The sequence below is a fragment of the Thermothelomyces thermophilus genome, chromosome 2, assembly GCF_000226095.1.
Source record: "Thermothelomyces thermophilus ATCC 42464 chromosome 2, complete sequence".
Classification (NCBI taxonomy): domain Eukaryota; kingdom Fungi; phylum Ascomycota; class Sordariomycetes; order Sordariales; family Chaetomiaceae; genus Thermothelomyces; species Thermothelomyces thermophilus.
The window spans coordinates 1,440,013-1,457,278 of record NC_016473.1 but is presented as its reverse complement, the minus strand read 5'-3'; the positions used below and the strand labels follow the sequence as shown (position 1 = coordinate 1,457,278).

The window sequence follows — 17,266 nt, the reverse complement described above, 5'->3', positions numbered from 1 at the left end:
AAGGGAAGAATGTAACCATCCCTCTTCACAACGGTCCGGTGTTTGACGGGTAACTGCTGTGAGAAACGGGAAGGAGGTGCCATCTCGCAGCTTTCAGCTTTAACCGTATCGGGCAAGCCGTGGTCGGCGGGGAAGCAACGGACGGCCAATCATTGTTCAGTCTCGGGTGACTCGAGGCGGGTGTGAAGAGGTGCAGGGGTCGTTGCAGCAAGGCACCTGGTCCTCGAGCTGCTACTGGCCGCAGCTGTGCTCACCCGCATGGCGAGCGCTTGGTTGAGCCATCGAACGGCATCCCTCCCGCATCTTAGCTGTGGCCATTGGCATCGCTTGCCCTGGCCGACCGCAAGCAATGTACAGTACATACCCTCTTGTCGATCGGGGGAACCGGGGTGTCGAATTGCTTGTTTTGCTCCGTCCCCGCGGCCTGTTCCGAGTCACCCCCCAATCAATCACACGCACACTCCCACCCACAAAACCATGGCATCCCGCCCGCAGCAACCGGATGGCGCTGTGCTGCGTGTTGGTGCGCACACCTGCGGCCAGGTCTGGCCCTCTCGGCACCTTGCCCTGCGCCGTGCATCCGTTGCGCCCTCATCACCAACTTTCCCGCCGCCGGTCACACCTGTTGGCGTCGCCAATTTTGCAGGACGACCCCTCCCTCTCCCGGATGAAGTGCGCGCTTACACATACCATCATCGGCCCAGCATCGTAACTTCTGGCCTGAAGAAGCCGACTTTCCCCCCTGCTTTTCTCCCTTATACCCGTAGGCGGCTCCCGTCTCGACCACCCCAATTTAGGCCGGTTTGTTTTTCACGGTCAAGAAGGTGCTTTCTCTCTGCATGAATCGATTTCTGTTGGCACGCTCATAACTACATGGAGTCTGGGCGCCCATAATCGTCCTCCCGGAGCTGCAGTGCTCGCGTCCCCGTGTCTCCAACTACCAGCCCGTGGGTCACCGCCGACCCCGTCGTCTGCTGGCGCAAACCGAGCGCCATCAAGCCAGCTTCTCCAACACCCAGCAGCGGCATAAGGAGGGACGGAGCGTCCAGGATGCGGCTGGGCACCGTCCATCTCTACGTCGCCGCGGCGGTCTTTGCACCGCTGGCGGCGTCCATCTTCATCGCTGCTCCTGATTCGCCTTGCTCAAAATACTGCGGCAATGTCCAATCCTCGACGGCCACCGACGAAATGGTCTGCGATGACGCCGGTCTCGCTTCCTCCGAGGGCGTCGTGTGGGAGCAATGCATCGGCTGCCTCCTTACTAGCACCTACGTTTCTGGCGGGCATTCGGATCTACAATCGCTACTCTGTATGTGTGGCATGTCTTGTTCAAGCAATGGGTGTCCTTTCCCCCGGCTGACTCGTTCGTTCCTAGACAATCTGCGCTTCAACGTGGGATATTGCCTGTTTGGCGGCGAAACCAATCCATGTGTAACAAGGTGCGTTTCACAGGAGGCTCGAATGCGTCTTCAACCAACCTGATTCCGGCCATTATTCTGTGGTTTGAGAGCTCGAGCTGACGGCATGTTGCCAGCACGGCATGCGCACCACTCGGACGTGCCGTTTCGTATAAGAATATGTCTACCTCGGTCGGCGCTCTCGACTATTGCAGCAAATGGGACCAAGGCTTCTACCCTCCGTGCAGCGAATGCCTTATCCCGCTCCAGCAGGACCACCTACACGGCATATACCAGAACAACTACGTGACGATTCTCGAAGCCGCATGCGAGCAGAGGCCTGATCCCGGGTTCACCGTGTCGATTGCCGGCGATCCATTCGACCCAAACGTCGCGGTCAGCATCGTCGAGCCACACCCGGACGCATCGAGCGTCCCAACGCCAGACTATGGCCCCGTCTCCCTCGGGGCGCGCGTGGGCATCGCCTTTGGCGGTCTCGCCTTCATCCTTGTTGTCGCCGGCGTATGTATCGTCTGCAACGGGAAGCGCAGGCGGCGTGCCTTTCTACGCGAGCTCGAGCGCCGCCATGGCGGACAGGGTTGGCCTCACCCAAAAACTCGCTACGGCGGCAGCAGCAGTAGCGGCGGCGGCCCGGACATGTTCGAGACACCCGTCAGTCAGCGGCCCCTGCGCGGGTGGGAAACGGAGAGCCCCGTGAGCGCGCACACGGACGCGCCGTTCCCCCGCTACTTCAGCCCCTACTCGAGCCAGTACGCCAGCCCCGTGACGAGCCCGGAAGCGCCGGGGTCAATCCACCACCAGTGGCCGACATTGGTGCCGCAGCGCACAGAGCAGCAGCAGCAGCAGCAGCAGCAGTTCAACCAGATGACACAGACACAGTCGCCGTCAACCCACGGTTCGCCTCCACCAGCGTTTTCTCAGTGGCCAACCAGCAACCAAGAGCAGATACACGCACAGCATGTCCAAGGACAAAACGAGCCCGCCATTGGTATCGCGCTCGGCGGGGACGAGGCGAGCCTACGGTCCAAGGCGTCCAATCTCAACCTCAATGGGTACCCGATCGACTCCAAGGGCAAGCAGCGCGACGAGGCGTATGAGATGCACGAGGTCGAGAGCCCGTACGGGTATGGGAACGGAACCGCCAACGGGAACGCGAGCTGGAACGGAAACGGAAACGGTGACTCGAAAGACCACCGCCACTACGAGTATCCGTTCAGAATGCCCGCCGAACCGCAGGCGCCAGTGCTGCACCACCCCGGCTACGGGAGGCACCACGGGTCACGGACTGGGCCGGGCGGCGCGGACGCGGGAGCCGGGGTAGTGGGTGTGGGCCAGTATCCGGATTATCAAAGAGGATACCCCGTTTCATGACACGGGACCTGGTCATGAAGTCTGTTTTCTTTGTTTTAAATAATGCTTGTCGTTTTCGTCTTCTTCTTATTTTCATGATTGATGGTATAATACCCGGACCTGGATATGGAGTTGCGAGATACCTTGGATGCCGACTTGCTTGGCTTTGCTTTTGTGTGTATACTTGTATAACATGTACCCTTCGAATGTGCGAAAGGAGAAGAGACAAGTACATATCGAATATTGTTTCACTCTCCGAGTGTCTCGACGGCTTAGCGATACTCGGCGGACAAAATTCATTTCTTCCCGACTCTGCGTCATTTGAAGTGGTGTCGGTTGATGCATAACGTGCGATCAATTTGCATAATTCGTGCATACTCTGCCAAATCAAACACCCGGCTCTCTCTTATCAGCACGTGAGACTTCTCGAAACGGGTTAGCGCCACCTCGGCGCTATCGTTCCCCACACCGACCGCTCGCTCAAAAAAATTTCGGGGACAATCGATTGGAAGCAGCGCTCTTGGTGTCAACAACCACAGACGGTGGAAAATCGAACGGCGACTGTCCGACTACTCGATCCAGCTTGCCGGCCGACTCGTGAAATTGCTCACGGTCCACCCATAACCTTATAACCTATCTCGGGACGACCAATTGCCGGACGGGTGACGCGCACTCGAGCTCGACCTGTGTTTCGACCGCCAGATATATACAGTATCAAGTGGGGGGCTTTTTTTACGGATTGTATAACTACGAAGAAGACACAAGCCCAGCAACAATGGCAGACTCGAAAGCGTTGGTGAAGAAGGCGGGCGACAATGGGGAGGAGGAGTACGCGATCAAGCCGCAGAGCACGGTCCCCACGATCGATACCAGCACCTGGCCGCTCCTGCTCAAGAACTACGACAAGATGCTAGTGCGCTCCGGTCACTTTACGCCCATCCCCAACGGTTCCTCGCCCTACAAGCGCGATATCAAGTCCTACATCTCCAGCGGTGTCATCAACCTCGACAAGCCGTCGAACCCCTCTTCGCACGAAGTCGTTGCTTGGCTGAAGCGGATTCTCCGGTATGTATGGGAAGAGGGGAGGGGTTGCAAGTGAAGGAAGAGATGAACGAGGACGGCGGTGCTGACAGTCCTTGTCTTGCAGTGTGGAGAAAACTGGTCACTCTGGCACCCTCGATCCCAAAGTCACTGGCTGCTTGAGTACGTTTCCTATTTTTTGTCCCCTCCTCCCTTCCACCCTTCCCCAAACGCGCCGAGGTTGGCTGACCGAACTAGTTGTCTGCATTGACCGCGCCACCCGTCTCGTCAAGGCCCAGCAGGGTGCCGGTAAGGAGTACGTTTGCGTCATCCGCTTCCACGACACCGTCCCGGGCGGCGAAGCCGCCTTTGCCAAGGCCCTCGAGATTCTCACGGGTGCCCTCTTCCAGCGCCCGCCGCTCATCTCGGCCGTCAAGCGCCAGCTGCGTATCCGCACGATCCACGAGAGCAAGCTGATCGAGTTCGACAACGACCGCCATCTGGGCGTCTTCTGGGTTTCTTGCGAGGCCGGCACCTACATCCGTACCCTCTGCGTGCACCTGGGCCTGCTGCTCGGCGTCGGCGCGCACATGCAGGAGCTCCGCCGCGTGCGGTCCGGAGTCATGTCGGAGGACGACGGCACGATGGTCACGTTGCACGACGTGCTCGACGCCCAGTGGCAGTACGACAATGGTGGCGATGAGACGCTGCTGCGCAAGGTCATCCAGCCACTCGAGACGCTGCTCTGCACGTACAAGCGCCTCGTGGTCAAGGACTCGGCCGTCAACGCCGTCTGCTACGGCGCCAAGCTGATGCTGCCCGGCCTGCTGCGGTACGATCCCGGCATCGAGGCCCATGAGGAGGTCGTCCTCATGACGACCAAGGGCGAGGCCATTGCCATTGGCATCGCCCAAATGAGCACGGTTGAGTAAGTTGCTGCTGCTACTACCACCCCGATGGGTCTTGTGTCCTCCAAACATGAATTCGTACTGACATGGGTCGCGCAGGATGACCACATGTGACCACGGCGTTGTCGCCAAGGTCAAGCGCTGCATCATGGAGCGCGATCTCTACCCCCGCCGCTGGGGCCTGGGTCCCGTCGCCATGGAGAAGAAGAAGCTCAAGGCTGACGGCAAGCTGGACAAGTACGGCCGCCCCAACGAGGCCACGCCGGCCAAGTGGACGCAGAGCTACACCGACTACAGCGCGCCCGACGTTGCGGCGGCCGCCAGCAGTGCTGCCCCTGCTGCCGCCGACGCACCGGCAGCCGAGGCCGCCTCGCCCGAGAAGAAGGCCGAGTCCGCGCCGGAGGAGAGGGCGGACGAGGAGAAGAAGAAGCGCAAGAAGCACGAGGGCGAGACGCCCGAGGAGAAGGCAGAGCGGAAACGGCTAAAGAAGGAGAAGAAGGAGAAGAAGAAGGCCGAGAAGAGCAAGGAGAGCAAGGAGGCCGAAGAGAGTGATTAAGGCCCGGTGAAGGGTTGAGGGTTGCTTCGCTGTATGAGTTTGGGTTTGGTTCCTTCTTCACGCTACTGGATGGAGGGGGGCGTTCTTGCTGGCTGGCTGGCTGGCTGCGGCTGTTGCACGGAAAAAAAGAAAAAGCGTGATGGCGTTTTCGGCTTGTATGTTACGTCTTGCTTACGGTGTGTGGATCTCAACCTGTTAATATTCCAAAGCTTCTTGCAAGCTAAAATAGATATGTACTACAAGTCGGGGTCCGGTCATTTATGAGACGACGAGTCAGGTTGCCAACGGTTTGTGGAATCAAGGTTCGACAGGCCGGACTTGGGAGTCTTGTTAAGGGGATCCGCCCTCACCGAGAAGTCGTGTATGTACGGGTATCCGTACATTCGTACGCGGCGCATTCACATGCCACGGGGCAGCTCTGAGGAACACTTCAAGTTTTGCATATCTCGCATTTCCTATTTAGCCGAATGAAATCACGAGCATGTCACATCGATCCCACATCGATCCCGCACCGCACCGCACTGATGCTGCCTCTACTCGTCCTGGCACCCAGATAGATATAGCAACACGGGCACGGCGCTCTGTGCGCTCCAACCGACAGTCATGGCGTGGGATTCCCACTTTTGTGTCCGACAGACGACGATAACAGCAAGTTTAACTCCCTCGGAGAAGAGACACCGACGACTAGGACCAATGTTTGCCGCGAGCCGCACCCTTGCCAAGAGGGTCGGAAGGCGTTTAGCTCCGGATCGAAAAGCCTCCCAGACGCAAAGCAAACCATAAATAACCTCGTCCCCAGGATGGCGGCGGCGGCGGCGGCGGCGGCTGCCAAGGTCAAAAGACTGGCCGCGTATTTGAAGGCGCGGGCGTTCGTACCCTTTCTCTGCCTACCTGGCCGATCACGATCTGGTTTACGACAAGTCACGATGGCCGCCCTCGTAGCGGTGATCTACTTGCTCCTCGCCCTGCTCCTACCTTCTTTTTCTTCTTCTTCTTATTCTTCCTCTTCACGCGCCACTCGCGCCGCCCGAGCCAAGACCCCGCTCCTCTCAGTTGACTTCCCCGACCCCTGCATCGTGCAGGACGCGTCCTCGGGGACGTGGTATGCCTTCGCCACGGGCGGCTGGTGGACGCCGCCGCCGCCGCCGCCAACAGCGGCGCCCAACAACAACAACAACAGCAGCAGCGCCGACAACGCGACGGCGGCGACCCTGGAGGCCGCGGCCGCGGCGGTCTACAAGAACATCCAGGCGGCGTCGGCGCCCCATCCGGCGGGGCCGTGGACGTACCTCGCCTCGGCCGACCCGCTGCCCTCGGCCGGCGCGTGGGCGCTGTCCGGCCCCGACGCGCAGGTCTGGGCGCCCTCGGTGGCCCGGCTCAACGCGTCGGCGTACGTGCTGTACTACGCCGCGTTGCTGGCGCCGGGGTACGTGGGGAGCGCGGCAAATGAGGGGAACTCCTCGTCATCGTCATCGTCATCCTCATCCTCATCGTCATCATCGTCCTCGGCCTCGGCCTCGCGCCTGCACTGCATCGGGGCAGCGACGTCGACGACGTCGTCGCCGCTGGGACCGTACCGGCCGCAGCGGGAGCCGGTCATCTGCCCGGCCGGGGAGGGCGGGGCGATCGACCCGGCCGGGTTCGCGGACCCGGCGACGGGGCGGCGGTACGTGGCGTACAAGGTGGACGGCAACGCGCTCGGGCGGGGCGGGGAGTGCAACAACGGGGTGGCGCCCTCGCGGCGGACGCCGCTCGTGCTGCAGGAAGTGGAAGTGGACGGCGCCGAGGGCGTCCGCCCGGTCGGGCCCGCCGCCGAGATCCTCGACCGCGACGCCGACGCCGACGGCCCGCTCGTCGAGGCGCCCGACCTACTGTATTTACCGCCTTCCAGGGACGCGGACGCGGACGCGGACGGGGATGGGGGCAGGAGCCGGCCGGGGAGGTACGTGCTGTTTTACAGCAACCGCTGCTGGGACGGGCCCGGGTACAGCGTCAACTACGCGGTGGCGGAGGGGAGCATCATGGGGCCGTACAAGCGGGCGGCGGGGAGCGGCGAGGGCCCGCCCCTGATCGGGACGGGGGACCGGTTCGACGTCACGGCTCCCGGGGGCGCGGCCAGCGTGCCGGGCGGGGACTGGCTGCTGTTTCACGGGAACTGTCCGCAGGGGAGGTGTCTGTTTGGGGCCGAGATGGAGGTGGTGGGGGGTCGTGTCACTGTTTGGTGACGAACGGCTGCTGCAGCGCCTGGAGAAGAACCCCGTGGGGGGGAGGGGAAGAGGCCTCGCTCAGTGGTGCACCCCTCGACTTTCGTACCCTGTATGCACACTTGGGGCTTCATTCCGTATAGTTATTCTTCGTCTGTCTTCGTAACTGTCAGCGTGGGCGTGGGTGTATTCATATCTTTCGCTGTTTCTTAGTGCTTGTGACAAGAAATAAGAGATTGGAACTGGATGAAGACCGGGAGATTGCGGACATGGTTGACATGGTTCCTTGTTCAAAAGTGTGTGTACTGTACAGTACAATATTGGATAGTTCGTTACCTCGTTGGCGGTGCGCTGTCGGCTTGACCTGATTGTCGACCGACTGTGTGATGCCCGTGACAGTGGCGACTGCTTAGTGCCATGATTGGGACCCACGGGCACTGCTTGTTTCCGAGTTCTTGAAAGGTAGACGTGGATGGGCTGAGTGTGTGCCTGGAATTACCAGGCAGCGCTTAGCGCTCAGTTGATGCTTGCACAGGGGCAAAAGGCCAATGAGAAGGTGCACCCTTGGAGGAGTGTTGGTTTACGTTGATCCGGTTTAGCGTCCCTTGGCAGGTCCTCTCCACTACTAGTAAGCGCCGGCAAAGACTGGGGCCCCCGCCCACAGAAACCCTGACCAGGTGCGACCCTTCGGCCAGCCCATTCTGCTCAAAACAAGAAACCGCGATTCAGAGGTTGCGGCTGTTGAGGCGCAACCCGAGAAGTTGGGACTAGGTACTGAATTCCGTAATCTGCGCACTACTTTGTGACTGCGCCAGCTCTCGACCTGGTCAGGCCGGCCTAGATGGTCGCTGCCCAAGGCCAACAGCTGTTTGTATATTCCTTTTTATATCTGTTGCATACCGTATGGAGTTCTTGCGTATATAGCCCTCCGTACACTCTGCATACTACAAAACTGTTTGCAGGCTCAGCCTCGATCGCAAACGCAGCTCAGAACGAGAAAGAGAGAAGTGCCGAAGGGCGTCGGAAGTCCCGAGATAAGTGTCATCAACACCCTCACTCTCCGACTTGTTTGTCCAAGTAAGCGCGTAAGGTCAACAAAGGGCAGCCCAAATCTCCCTGCACATCGATCGGATCGAGCACTATGTTCATCTCTTTCGGCACTGTGCTCGCTGCGCTGTTACCGACGGGCGCTGTGCACTACTACTTGATTGGATGGCCCATCATCACCCGCAGTCAACAATCCGCTCTCGACTCACACTATACTTAAGACTAGTAGTGTATGTGTGCATTAAGAGGCGTGCCGTTTGCCGGCCAAAGGAAGCGTTCCCGGCTCTGCCCCCGTCAAAATGTCACACACACCTGGATCTGGCATGGCAAAAGCTTGTCGGCCACTTTCCGGGGCCGTACCTGAGCATCCCCTTCGCCGCGAGCTGAACCTCACTTGCCCGTTCAGGGGTGCTCGGGCCTCGCGCTCGCATGCAGCTCGTCACATCTTTCGTGCTTGCACCATACTGTGCAGCGTACGGATTGGGGAGTGTAGCACGCCCAGTCCTAAAACCAGAGAGCGTGGGCTATCACTATTTAATACAGAGCTCTCTGCCCTCTTGTCTCATGATGCGGATGTGCTCTCCTTGATGTTCCCCGTTGTGCTTTTGCGTCTTCTCTCTTCGTTTCTCGACATAGATATCAATATCGTGTAATTGATCTTCACCACGGGCCATTCTCTCCTTCTTCTTCCCTCGCTTCGCCCCCGAACCCTGGCTGGATCAGGATCAGGATCACGATCGAGCTGTTCGCACTTCCTCATCCATACTCGCATGTACAAGTGCCCGCCCGGCCGCTTGGCATCGACAGGCAAGATGGCAAAGTCAGCACTCTATACCCTCCTTTTCTTTCTCTTCCTCGTGCCACACCTCTCCACGGCGCTTCAGGTCACGCCGAACTCGCCTTGTGCCTCGGTATGCCAGGACTTGCGTGGTCTCGACCCTTCGGATCCGGACTCCTCCACGACGAGGAACTCGGACATTACCTGCGAAGATGCCGACTACTCGAGCGCTGCCGGCACCAAGTTCAAGAAGTGCATGACCTGCCTGCAAACTAGCACATTCTCCCAGGACGGCGAGAGTGATACCATGTGGTTCCTCTGTATGTCTAGACGCCTTTCTTTCGCCCCTGACTGGCCAAACGGGGAGAAATCGACGCTAACACTTCTCCTGCTAAAACCGAAAGACAATCTGAGGTACACGGCCGCCTACTGTGTCTTTGGTTATCCCAACGCCACCAACTTCTCGCCCACGCCATGCACCACTAGGACCGCCTGCGGCGACCTCGAGGCCAACATGCGCCACGGCATCCCGAACCCCAAGGGTACCACCGCCTACTCGTACTGCCACGCGGGCGACGGCAACGCAATGGACTTCTCCCACTTCGAGAGCTGCATCGCTTGCACCTCCGCCCTCGGGACCACCGACTACCTGGCCAACTGTGAGAAACCGCCCAGAATCCTTGAGGCGCAAAAGAGAAGGCCCCCCCTTTGCTAACGACTCTCCAGACTTTGCCGCCCTCGGAGTCGCCTGCCAGCAGCAGCCCGCCCCGGGCACACTGCTCAGTCTGAACGATACCATATTTGCCCACACCCCGATTGGCCCGGGGAACGATGACGACGACAGAGGCTCGGGGTTGGCGACCCCGGCCGTCGTCGGCATCGTTGCCGGCGTCCTGGCCTTTCTTCTCCTAAGCGCCGGCATGACCCTCGTTTGCCTGCGCAAGAGGAGGAAGCAGTATCTCCGAGCGGGCGCCGATGCGGGCTACAACAACTTCTCTCACCACCGCCACCACTCGTCCATGTCCTTCCAGTGCCAGACCCACATGCTATCTCCGCGTTTCTGGTCCGCTGTCGCCGAGGACGGCGTCCCGACCCCGATGACCGAGAACTTCGGCGCCGTCCCTGCCATATGGACACCACACCACCCCGATGACAGCTACATCTACCACCACCAACACCACTACCAAGACGACACCACCACCACCACCACCACCACCTTCACTCCGGCCCCCAACAACAAGAGTAGCAGTAGCAGCACCATCAGCCGGAGCAGCAGCATCAGGAAACCCGCCCAGCTGCAAATCACAACCACCACACCGCCCACCCCGCCTCCTCAGGCCTACTACTCCTCCCCTTCCTCCTCCCCTGAGAAGGTCTACCACTACTCACCCTCCGACTTCCGGTCCCCTCTCTCCGCCGACACCGTCACCAGGGCCTCCGCCCTCCTGCCTCCGTACCCATCCCACTCTCCCGTCGCGGCGCCCCCCGTCCCGGCCGAGCGCCACAGCGGCGGCCGCCACGGTTCTGGGTCTGGGCTGGGGTCTGGGTTCCCGCTGCGGCTGGGGAGGAAGAGCCCCAAGATAGGCAGCGGCGGCGGCGGCGGCGGCTGGGGCGGCGGCAAGGGTGTCGTGGTGAGCGGGTCGTCGGGGAGCCCCGTCGAGTCGCGCACGATTCAGACTACGTTTGCCGCGCCGCCCAAGCGGTAATCTTTCTTCCTTTTCTTTTCTTTTCTTTTTTTTCTCGTTTTATTAGCCAGCCCTCCCTCGCTGGCGCTTTTGTGGGATACTATTGCTATGCATAATAAGCGAGGGGGACCGAGATGGTAGCAGGAAAACATTGGATAGGATACCCCTTGCTTGTCTTTAGGCTGCTTTTCTTCTTAAATAGCTGGAGCCGCTAGTCTTCTCTTTGTTGGTGTAAGAAGTAGAGTTTTTGAATCGGTGCCGGGAAATGTTGTTGGCTGGGTTGACAGGTCAGATTGGAAGTCTCAGGAGTTCAGGGGCAGTTGTCTCTCTCTCCCTTTCTGGGGGAGGATCATGGTAGTGTTTGGACGTGTAAAGACGGACACAGGTCAGGCAAGAAGAGAGAGATGTTCACATTTCCTTCCGTACATGCATCACACCTCAACCTTTGATCTGATGGCGACGAGACATACCGTATCGAGGGAAAGATGCAAGATGCCAGGTGCCTTTGAATTTCAAGTCACCCATCGTCCCACATTCATAATTTACCACCACAACAACACGAAGTGCCACCGCTGCTGCGCTCCGCAATGCCAAAGAAAATAAACAACTATGTACATCATCAGCAAAGAATAGATAGATACACCTCCGTGTAGTGACGGTCAACAGAAAGGAAAGAAAGCCAAAGGCCAGATGCGTCAAATCCAGTCGTCCCAACCTTGAGTTTCCCCATCCAGAAAACGCCGTAGTATGGTATGTATGTATGTATGCATGCATGCATGCTTGCTTCTTCTCTGCCTCGCTTTCCGCTCAACTGTTTCCTTTCTTCTCCGCCAACCGTGTGTTTCGTCGCTTTCAACAAGACACTTTCTGCCTCCCTCGCTTGTTCGCGCGCCGTAAACCCTTCCAATTTCCACCGTCTTAGACAGTCCAATAATGCCACACAACTCTTCTCCCTTCTCTCTTCTTCTCCCTCCTTCTTCATCTTCATTATTATCATCATCTTCCTCTTCTTCTAATACACCTCCTCCCTCGCGTCGCGATCCGCCCGGTCCATGGCCTCCCTCAGCTCCCTCAGCATCCGCTTCGTATTCTCCACCATGGCGTACGTCTCCGCCCGACCCGGAACGACAACGGCACCGGTTGCTGCTGCTGCTGCTGCCGCCGCCGCCGCCTTCTTCTTGGCCGACGGCGAAGGCTCCCGGCTCCGGCGCTGCTGCTGCGCCCCGTCCTCGTGGCCCTCGTCCTCGTTCTCGCCCGTATCGTCCGGCCCGCGTTTGCGTTTGCCTACGCCGCCGATCGGACCGTCCTCGCCGCGCCATCCGCCCAGGGGAGGTGGCTGCATGATCGTAGCGGTAGCGGTAGCGGCGGCGGCGGCGGCGGAGGCGGAGGTGAACGGCGGATGGGGCGGCGACGTCGACAGGATGCCCCTCGGCGGCGTCGAGAGTCCGGTGGTCGTTGGCGTCTGCTGCGGGAGGTCGACGCTGTGCCGCGAGGAATGGCCGTGCTGCGCGAGCGGGCGATACCTCTTGAGCTTCGCCAGGCGCAGGCGCCAGTCGGACGGCGTCGGTGATGCCGCGCGGCCCGCGTCGCTGGCCATGTCGACATCGGGGGCGGCGTCGACGAGGCCGTCTTCGGGGCTGCCGAGGCCCTGTTGTTGTTGCTGTTGCTGTTGCTGTTGCTGCAGTTGTTTGTTGGCGAGAGCCTCGGGTAGCCACTTGCCGTCCGGCATGGGCACGAACCCGCGCGCGCGCAGGTCCCAGTGCGTGGACCTAACGAGCCCACTCCCCGCCGCCGCCTTTGCGCCGCCGTATTGGAGCAGCCTCCTGGCCCCGGGGTCGTCATCCGACTCCTCCCCCCCGGCGGCGGCGGACCTCTTCCTCGAGGAGGACGACAGCGAGGCGGCGAAGTTGGTGGTCCTGCTGTTGGTCCCCGGGAGCGACTGCCTGAACCGCGACGACAGCGACGACAGCGACCCGCCGCCGGCCGACAGACTGCGGCGAGGCTCGAGGCCGAACTTCTCGCGCAGCGAGCGCGTCTTCCATCCTTCTCTCTTTCCGCCCCCGACGCTGCTCGTGTCGGGGGAGGAGGTCCGGGGGGGCTCGAGCTCCAGCTCCAGCTCGGACTCGGGATAGCGAAAGGAGCGGGTTGCGCTGCCGGTTGCCCACGCCTCGTTGTCGGCGTCGCCGGCGGCTTCACGCACGACGCGGCGGGCCAGAGAGCGCGGGTCGTCACCGAGGCCGGAAAAGACGCCGCTTGCGAGGAGCTGTTCTTCGGGGTCGTTGTTGCTAACGTAATCCGCGCTGTAGGCGACGCTGCCGCGGCGGCGGCGGCCGGCGGCGGCGGAGGAGGAGGCGAGCAGACTGAAGCGGTGCGTGTCCTCCATGAGCTGTCTTTTGGCTGCCCGCTTGGCCTCCCGGTCCGCCTTTTCCTTTTCCTCCTGCTGCCTCCTTCTCACCTCTTTTTGTTGTTCGCGGTAGAGGCGCATCTTTTCTCTGCCTTCGCGAAGGATGCGCTTGGTGGCGAGGGCCCGGGCGTTGTTGCGCCAGCGGTAGAAGTACTTCAGTCGCAGCCGGTAGGTCTGATGTTCGCGTGCTAGGCGCCACGATTCTTTCTCCTCCTCTTTCCGTTTCCTTTCCTCCCGCTCGCGCTCAAAGTCCTGCCAAACACCCCAGAGGATGTGGCGCAGGAACTCCTCGGTGAACTGCTCCATGAGACCATCGTCGCCTTTTACGAACCATTTCGTGAAATCGCCAAGCAGGTCTCTCTTGGGGGGTGGCGGTGGTTTGGGCGCCACCGTAGAAGGTGCAGTGGCTCCTGCATCCACGCCGCGTTGTGGCTCTTGCCCGAACGGCTTCGAAGGGCTAGCAGGAACCGGAGGCTGCAGTCCTTGTGTTGTTGGCGCTGTGAAAGAAGGCGGTGTGATGTATATCGTCGGCACGGCGGAAGGGGAGGCGGTGGACTGCTGCGTTGCCTGTCCCGGCAGTGTCGTCGCTGGAAATGGAGACGCTCCGGCGGGCGGGTTTGTTGACCCAAGATTGGAGGTCGAAAGGGCCGAGTCGGGTGGTTTCTTTTGAGCGGTCGCGGTATCTTGTGACGGGCCGAAGGTTGTGGTCGGCTTGGGGGCAGCATTGCCAAGTGGAGAAGGAACAGATGGTGAGGTTGTGGAGGGTTGTGGTTGCGTTGGCTGAGCAAAGTTTGGAAGAGACGGGACGGAGGAGGAGCTCTTGAGGAAACCGAACGGGCTCGAGCCCTCTGTGGGCTTGGCCGGAGCAAAAGGAGAGGCTGTTGTTGTTGATGTTGTTGTTGTCTGCTCGGTCGGAGCTGGCTGGACCTGAGCCGGAGTCGTGGCCGGTTTCGCATCTGTGCCGATTGTTGTTGTTGTTATTGTCGTTGGCGCCGCCGCCGCCGCCGCCGCGGACTGACTGCTCAAAGAGGAAAACGGGGATTGTCCCACCCGGGGTTGGGGTGTAGGTTGCCCCGAAGCGGCCGATGAACCGGGAAATAGGGATGCCGTTGGCTTCGGCGCCGAGAAGCCCGAGAACGCAGGGGCTGTGGTGGAAGTGCCCATGCTGAAGGGCGTGCTCGATGCGGGGGTGCCAAACGACCACGAAGATGTTGTCGGGCTTGCCGATTGTTTGGACGGCGGCGGCGGTAATGGTGCCAGATTGGTCTCGGCCAATGGCTCAGACGCCGGCGTCTGAGTGACGAACAGGCCGCTGTCTTCCGAAAACAAGCTATCCGGGCTACCCCCCCCCGGCGGCTTCTCCGCCGGCTCTTCGAATATGGTGTTGTAGATCACGTACGGCAGGGATTGCGTCGTGCGTTTCCGCTCCACGAGTGTTCCCGAGAAGGCCTGGCGCACTCGAGGCGACGGAACCGTCTTCTTCTTATTATTGAGAAGGAGGTATGGCTCCGTCACGGGGTTCCGTCCGTCAGGGACCCACGTCGAGAACTCGAAGCCGTGGAGCTCGGCAAACTCGACGGCCTCGTCGGGCGTGTCGAACCGCAGCATCGCGTTGAGGTCGGAAGCCGTGATGGTACGGGGAGCGTCGCGGTGGCGCGCGTAGCCCCGGACGAGGTTCCGGAGGATGGCCTGGCGCACCGAGGTGAAATGGATCTCGGCGATGCAGGCCATCGTATACGACACCCGCGGGTCCTCGACGATGGCGAAGTAGTTGGTGAAGGAGGTGTCGGACAGGGTCGTGCCCACGCGCGGTTTGATGGGGCCCTTGGGCTCGCGCACGTCGTCCATGGCCTGGATCAGAGACAAGGCCGTCTGGACTTCCTCCGACTCGAACCAGAACTCGGCCCCCCACGTCGGGATCCTCCTCGCTATGGAGGGATCGTGGGCGTTAAGGAGGAGATAGTAGGCTCTGAACTCGGCCTCGTTCTCGCAGTGGACCCGCTTATCGCGGCACACGTCGTACGCCTCGATGAGCGACAGGATGGTCCTGCCCAGCTGCTCGATCTCCTGCTTCTGGTCAAAGTCCTCGTTCGCGACGCCCTTCTTTGACAGCAGATGCAGGGCCGTGGCGTGAAATCGCGTGATGGTTTCGAAGCAGTAGACCATGTCTTTCATCTCCTCCGCCGACTTTTGAGAATGGAAGGTGAAGTCCTTGCGCACGGCTCTGGTCCTGTCCCAGAGAAAGTTGTGCATCGAAGGGAGGTTGCTCTCCGACTGGAGGAGGTCGTTGAACAGGTAGTCGGTTGTCCTCCGCAGGGCGTCCACGGAACGGACGTCCATAGGCAGCGGCGCGTCCTGACCGGCGGCGGAGCGTCCGAACTTCTTGACCATCTTGGCCGGATCCGGCCACATGGTCAGCCCGTCGGGGCGCAACTCCTTCTCCTCCGTCTTGACATCGTACTCGGCGATACGGGAGACCTGCTCGAACTCCGGGCACATGCTCTCGCAGATACCCTTGAACGGAAGCGCGTCCTCGAGCTTCCGTCGTTTCTCCGGGTCGTCGATGAGGTCGGCTTTTCTCAGACTCGCGTAGACGCGGGCGCGATACTTCTTGTAAGCCTCCTTCAAGTTCTCGATGGCGGCGCGCTTGCTGGGGTCGCCGGGGTCGGCGGGCCATTTTGGCGGGTGGATACCCTCCTTCTTCAGGTGGTCGTATAGCTTGTTCGCATAGTCGTAGGCAAAGCTCGAGAGCTCCTTGGTCCGTTCGGTCGGGCCGCGGTCCACCATCTTTTGGCCACTTGCGCGACTGCTCGACGGTGGCTGGTGGCGCTCCTGGCGCCCAGCCTGCTGCTTACCCCGAACATTCTGCCGTGATTGTGTGCTGCTCGCCCCTGCTGGCTGCTGGGCCATCGGCTGCTTTGCGAAGGGGTTTGCACCGGCAAACGGGTTAGCGAGCTGCGTTCCTTGATCATGCCCCTGCCGCCCACCAAAACCGCCATTGCTGCTGCCTCCCTTTCCGGCTGCTCCCCCTTTTGTGCCCTGACCTCCTCCTTGTCCACCAGAGCCGCCACTGTTTGCTGGAGCAGCTGGCTTGCCGCCAGCGGACTTGTTCTTGCGAGCCATCGTGTTTGCTTCGGCGGACTTAGATCCCGAGGACCGACTGGACGGCTCCGTGGGTTGCGCCCGGGACCCGGAAGGTGACGGACTTCGGCTGCTCTTGGGGCCAGTTGGCGGGGTCCCAAAGGGATTGTTGAGTTGGAGTGGCGGCGCCGGCGACAGCTGTCGACTACTCGACCCTGGCGACACAGCTGGGCTGCCAAACGCTGAGCGCGGCGCGGGTGGAGCTCCCGACGCGGCCCCGCTGGAGGGTTGTTGCTTGGTTCCGGACGCGGGTGCGCCAAAAGGATTCTTGACAGGCGCGCCGAAGGGGTTCGCAGCGGGGGAGCCAAAGGGATTGGTTTGGGAAGCCGCGGCACCGAACGGGTTCTGGAATTGCTGGTTGGGAGCCGGGGCAGGCTGGCTAGAAGCGGGTGCGGGTGCGGGTGCGGGTGCGGGTGCCCCAAAAGGATTGTTGAGAACCTGGCTGGGCGGCGCCCCGAACGGGTTGTTAGCTGGCGTCGCCATGGTGGTCTAGGCAGCGCATCGGCGACGAAGGTCCGAGCGAAGGTTGTGGACGGCGGGACAAAATCGAAGGAAAGGGGGGGGGTTTGTCGATGCGTCACGAGGCACGCCTCCTCAGCCGTCGAAGGAAGGGTACTAAGGACGCGGACGTGCGCTCGAAGGCGGACCGGGATGAGGATTTACCAGGTGGAAGTCGGCCGATCGGCACGCCGTTGCCGCGCTGGGAGACGATGGGAAAGTGGTGAGGGAGCAACGGGTTCGAGCGCGGCGCGTGA

General features: G+C 60.8%; 5 protein-coding genes across 5 annotated transcripts; 4 read left to right on the top strand and 1 right to left on the bottom strand.

The window, feature by feature from the left end:
- Positions 1 to 861: 861 nt before the first annotated feature.
- MYCTH_2300681 (uncharacterized protein) lies at positions 862 to 2,825 on the top strand. The gene is made up of 3 exons (XM_003661322.1): positions 862 to 1,309; positions 1,376 to 1,439; positions 1,535 to 2,825. Exons 1-3 carry the CDS (start codon positions 1,051 to 1,053, stop codon positions 2,787 to 2,789), a joined length of 1,578 nt encoding a protein of 525 aa, XP_003661370.1. The 5' UTR covers positions 862 to 1,050; the 3' UTR covers positions 2,790 to 2,825.
- Positions 2,826 to 3,298: 473 nt separating this feature from the next.
- On the top strand, positions 3,299 to 5,460 carry MYCTH_2090056 (uncharacterized protein). Its single transcript, XM_003661321.1, has 4 exons — positions 3,299 to 3,833; positions 3,916 to 3,971; positions 4,047 to 4,716; positions 4,796 to 5,460. The coding sequence occupies exons 1-4, from the start codon at positions 3,544 to 3,546 to the stop codon at positions 5,250 to 5,252; spliced, it is 1,473 nt and encodes a 490-aa protein (XP_003661369.1). The 5' UTR covers positions 3,299 to 3,543; the 3' UTR covers positions 5,253 to 5,460.
- Positions 5,461 to 6,083: 623 nt separating this feature from the next.
- Positions 6,084 to 7,705, top strand: MYCTH_2300677 (glycoside hydrolase family 43 protein). Its single transcript, XM_003661320.1, has one exon. It carries the CDS (start codon positions 6,179 to 6,181, stop codon positions 7,475 to 7,477), a length of 1,299 nt encoding a protein of 432 aa, XP_003661368.1. The 5' UTR covers positions 6,084 to 6,178; the 3' UTR covers positions 7,478 to 7,705.
- Positions 7,706 to 9,182: 1,477 nt separating this feature from the next.
- MYCTH_2300674 (uncharacterized protein) lies at positions 9,183 to 11,196 on the top strand. The gene is made up of 2 exons (XM_003661319.1): positions 9,183 to 9,940; positions 10,008 to 11,196. The coding sequence occupies exons 1-2, from the start codon at positions 9,316 to 9,318 to the stop codon at positions 10,985 to 10,987; spliced, it is 1,605 nt and encodes a 534-aa protein (XP_003661367.1). The 5' UTR covers positions 9,183 to 9,315; the 3' UTR covers positions 10,988 to 11,196.
- Positions 11,197 to 11,859: 663 nt separating this feature from the next.
- On the bottom strand, positions 11,860 to 17,173 carry MYCTH_2300672 (uncharacterized protein). The gene has a single exon (XM_003661318.1). It carries the CDS (start codon positions 16,992 to 16,994, stop codon positions 11,979 to 11,981), a length of 5,016 nt encoding a protein of 1,671 aa, XP_003661366.1. The 5' UTR covers positions 16,995 to 17,173; the 3' UTR covers positions 11,860 to 11,978.
- Positions 17,174 to 17,266: the final 93 nt, after the last annotated feature.

Coding starts and splice junctions, on each gene's coding strand:
- MYCTH_2300681 (XM_003661322.1), top strand. CDS start 1,051: ATGCGGCTGGGCACCGTCCATCTCTACGTCGCCGCGGCGGTCTTTGCA. Junction 1,310..1,375: donor GGATCTACAATCGCTACTCT/GTATGTGTGGCA, acceptor GTTCGTTCCTAG/ACAATCTGCGCTTCAACGTG. Junction 1,440..1,534: donor ACCAATCCATGTGTAACAAG/GTGCGTTTCACA, acceptor GCATGTTGCCAG/CACGGCATGCGCACCACTCG.
- MYCTH_2090056 (XM_003661321.1), top strand. CDS start 3,544: ATGGCAGACTCGAAAGCGTTGGTGAAGAAGGCGGGCGACAATGGGGAG. Junction 3,972..4,046: donor CAAAGTCACTGGCTGCTTGA/GTACGTTTCCTA, acceptor TGACCGAACTAG/TTGTCTGCATTGACCGCGCC. Junction 4,717..4,795: donor GCCCAAATGAGCACGGTTGA/GTAAGTTGCTGC, acceptor TGGGTCGCGCAG/GATGACCACATGTGACCACG.
- MYCTH_2300677 (XM_003661320.1), top strand. CDS start 6,179: ATGGCCGCCCTCGTAGCGGTGATCTACTTGCTCCTCGCCCTGCTCCTA.
- MYCTH_2300674 (XM_003661319.1), top strand. CDS start 9,316: ATGGCAAAGTCAGCACTCTATACCCTCCTTTTCTTTCTCTTCCTCGTG. Junction 9,941..10,007: donor CACCGACTACCTGGCCAACT/GTGAGAAACCGC, acceptor ACGACTCTCCAG/ACTTTGCCGCCCTCGGAGTC.
- MYCTH_2300672 (XM_003661318.1), bottom strand. CDS start 16,994: ATGGCGACGCCAGCTAACAACCCGTTCGGGGCGCCGCCCAGCCAGGTT.